The sequence below is a fragment of the Tupaia chinensis genome, unplaced genomic scaffold, assembly GCF_000334495.1.
Source record: "Tupaia chinensis unplaced genomic scaffold, TupChi_1.0 Scaffold131235_1, whole genome shotgun sequence".
Taxonomy (NCBI): Eukaryota; Metazoa; Chordata; class Mammalia; order Scandentia; family Tupaiidae; genus Tupaia; species Tupaia belangeri.
The window spans coordinates 1-749 of NW_006191519.1; the positions used below are offsets into that span (position 1 = coordinate 1).

The 749-nt window shown below is 49.8% G+C and overlaps 1 protein-coding gene across 1 annotated transcript; it reads right to left on the minus strand.

The window, feature by feature from the left end:
- Positions 1-4: 4 nt before the first annotated feature.
- Positions 5-745, minus strand: LOC106736266 (olfactory receptor 56B1; the record flags this gene model as incomplete). The annotated part of the gene is made up of 1 exon (XM_014592594.1): positions 5-745. A coding segment is annotated over one exon (741 nt), but the record flags the coding sequence as incomplete, so codon positions are not given.
- Positions 746-749: the final 4 nt, after the last annotated feature.

Below are 749 nucleotides of genomic sequence, written 5' to 3' on the forward strand. Positions count from 1 at the left end.
AGAAGAGGATGAGGATGAGATGCGAGCTACAAGTGCTCAGAGCCTTGGATGCAGCTTCAGCTGACTTCAGTCTGAGGACTGAACGCAGAATCAAAGTATACGACAATATAATAAGACTGAGATCACTCCCCATTCCAACCCATGCAAGGACCAGCTGGCAAATGCTGTTTGGTCTCCTGTCATCACAAGCCAGGCTCGTCACCCCAAGGTTAGAGCACAGACAATGGTCAATTTCATTCTTGGAGCAGTAACTGCGTTGAGATGCAAGCACAGGCACTGGAATGACGCACAAGCCATTTCTAAGCACCATGAACAGGGTAGCTCTACAGATTAAGGAATTGGTGACAATTGATGGGTAGCGAAGAGGGTGACAAATAGCTACATATCTGTCAAAAGCCATGCAGAGGAAGATGCCAGACTCCATGCCAACAAAGCAGTGAATGGCATAAATCTGAGCAAAACACTCAGGGAGGCTAATGACCTTGGCATCAAACCAGAGGAGAGCTAGGATCTTGGGCATGATGGTGGTGGCCAGGCCCATGTCCACCACAGAGAGGATGCCTAGGAACAGGTACATGGGCTGCTGCAGAGAAGGGTCCTGGCAGATGGTGATGAGGATGAGGATGTTTGCACCAATTGCTGAGAGATAGAGTAGTGCCAGTGGCAAGGACAGCCAGTGCTGCCAGCTGTGGATGCCTGGGAATCCCAGCAGAATGAACTCAGAGACCTGGAATTTCGAGCTATTGGAG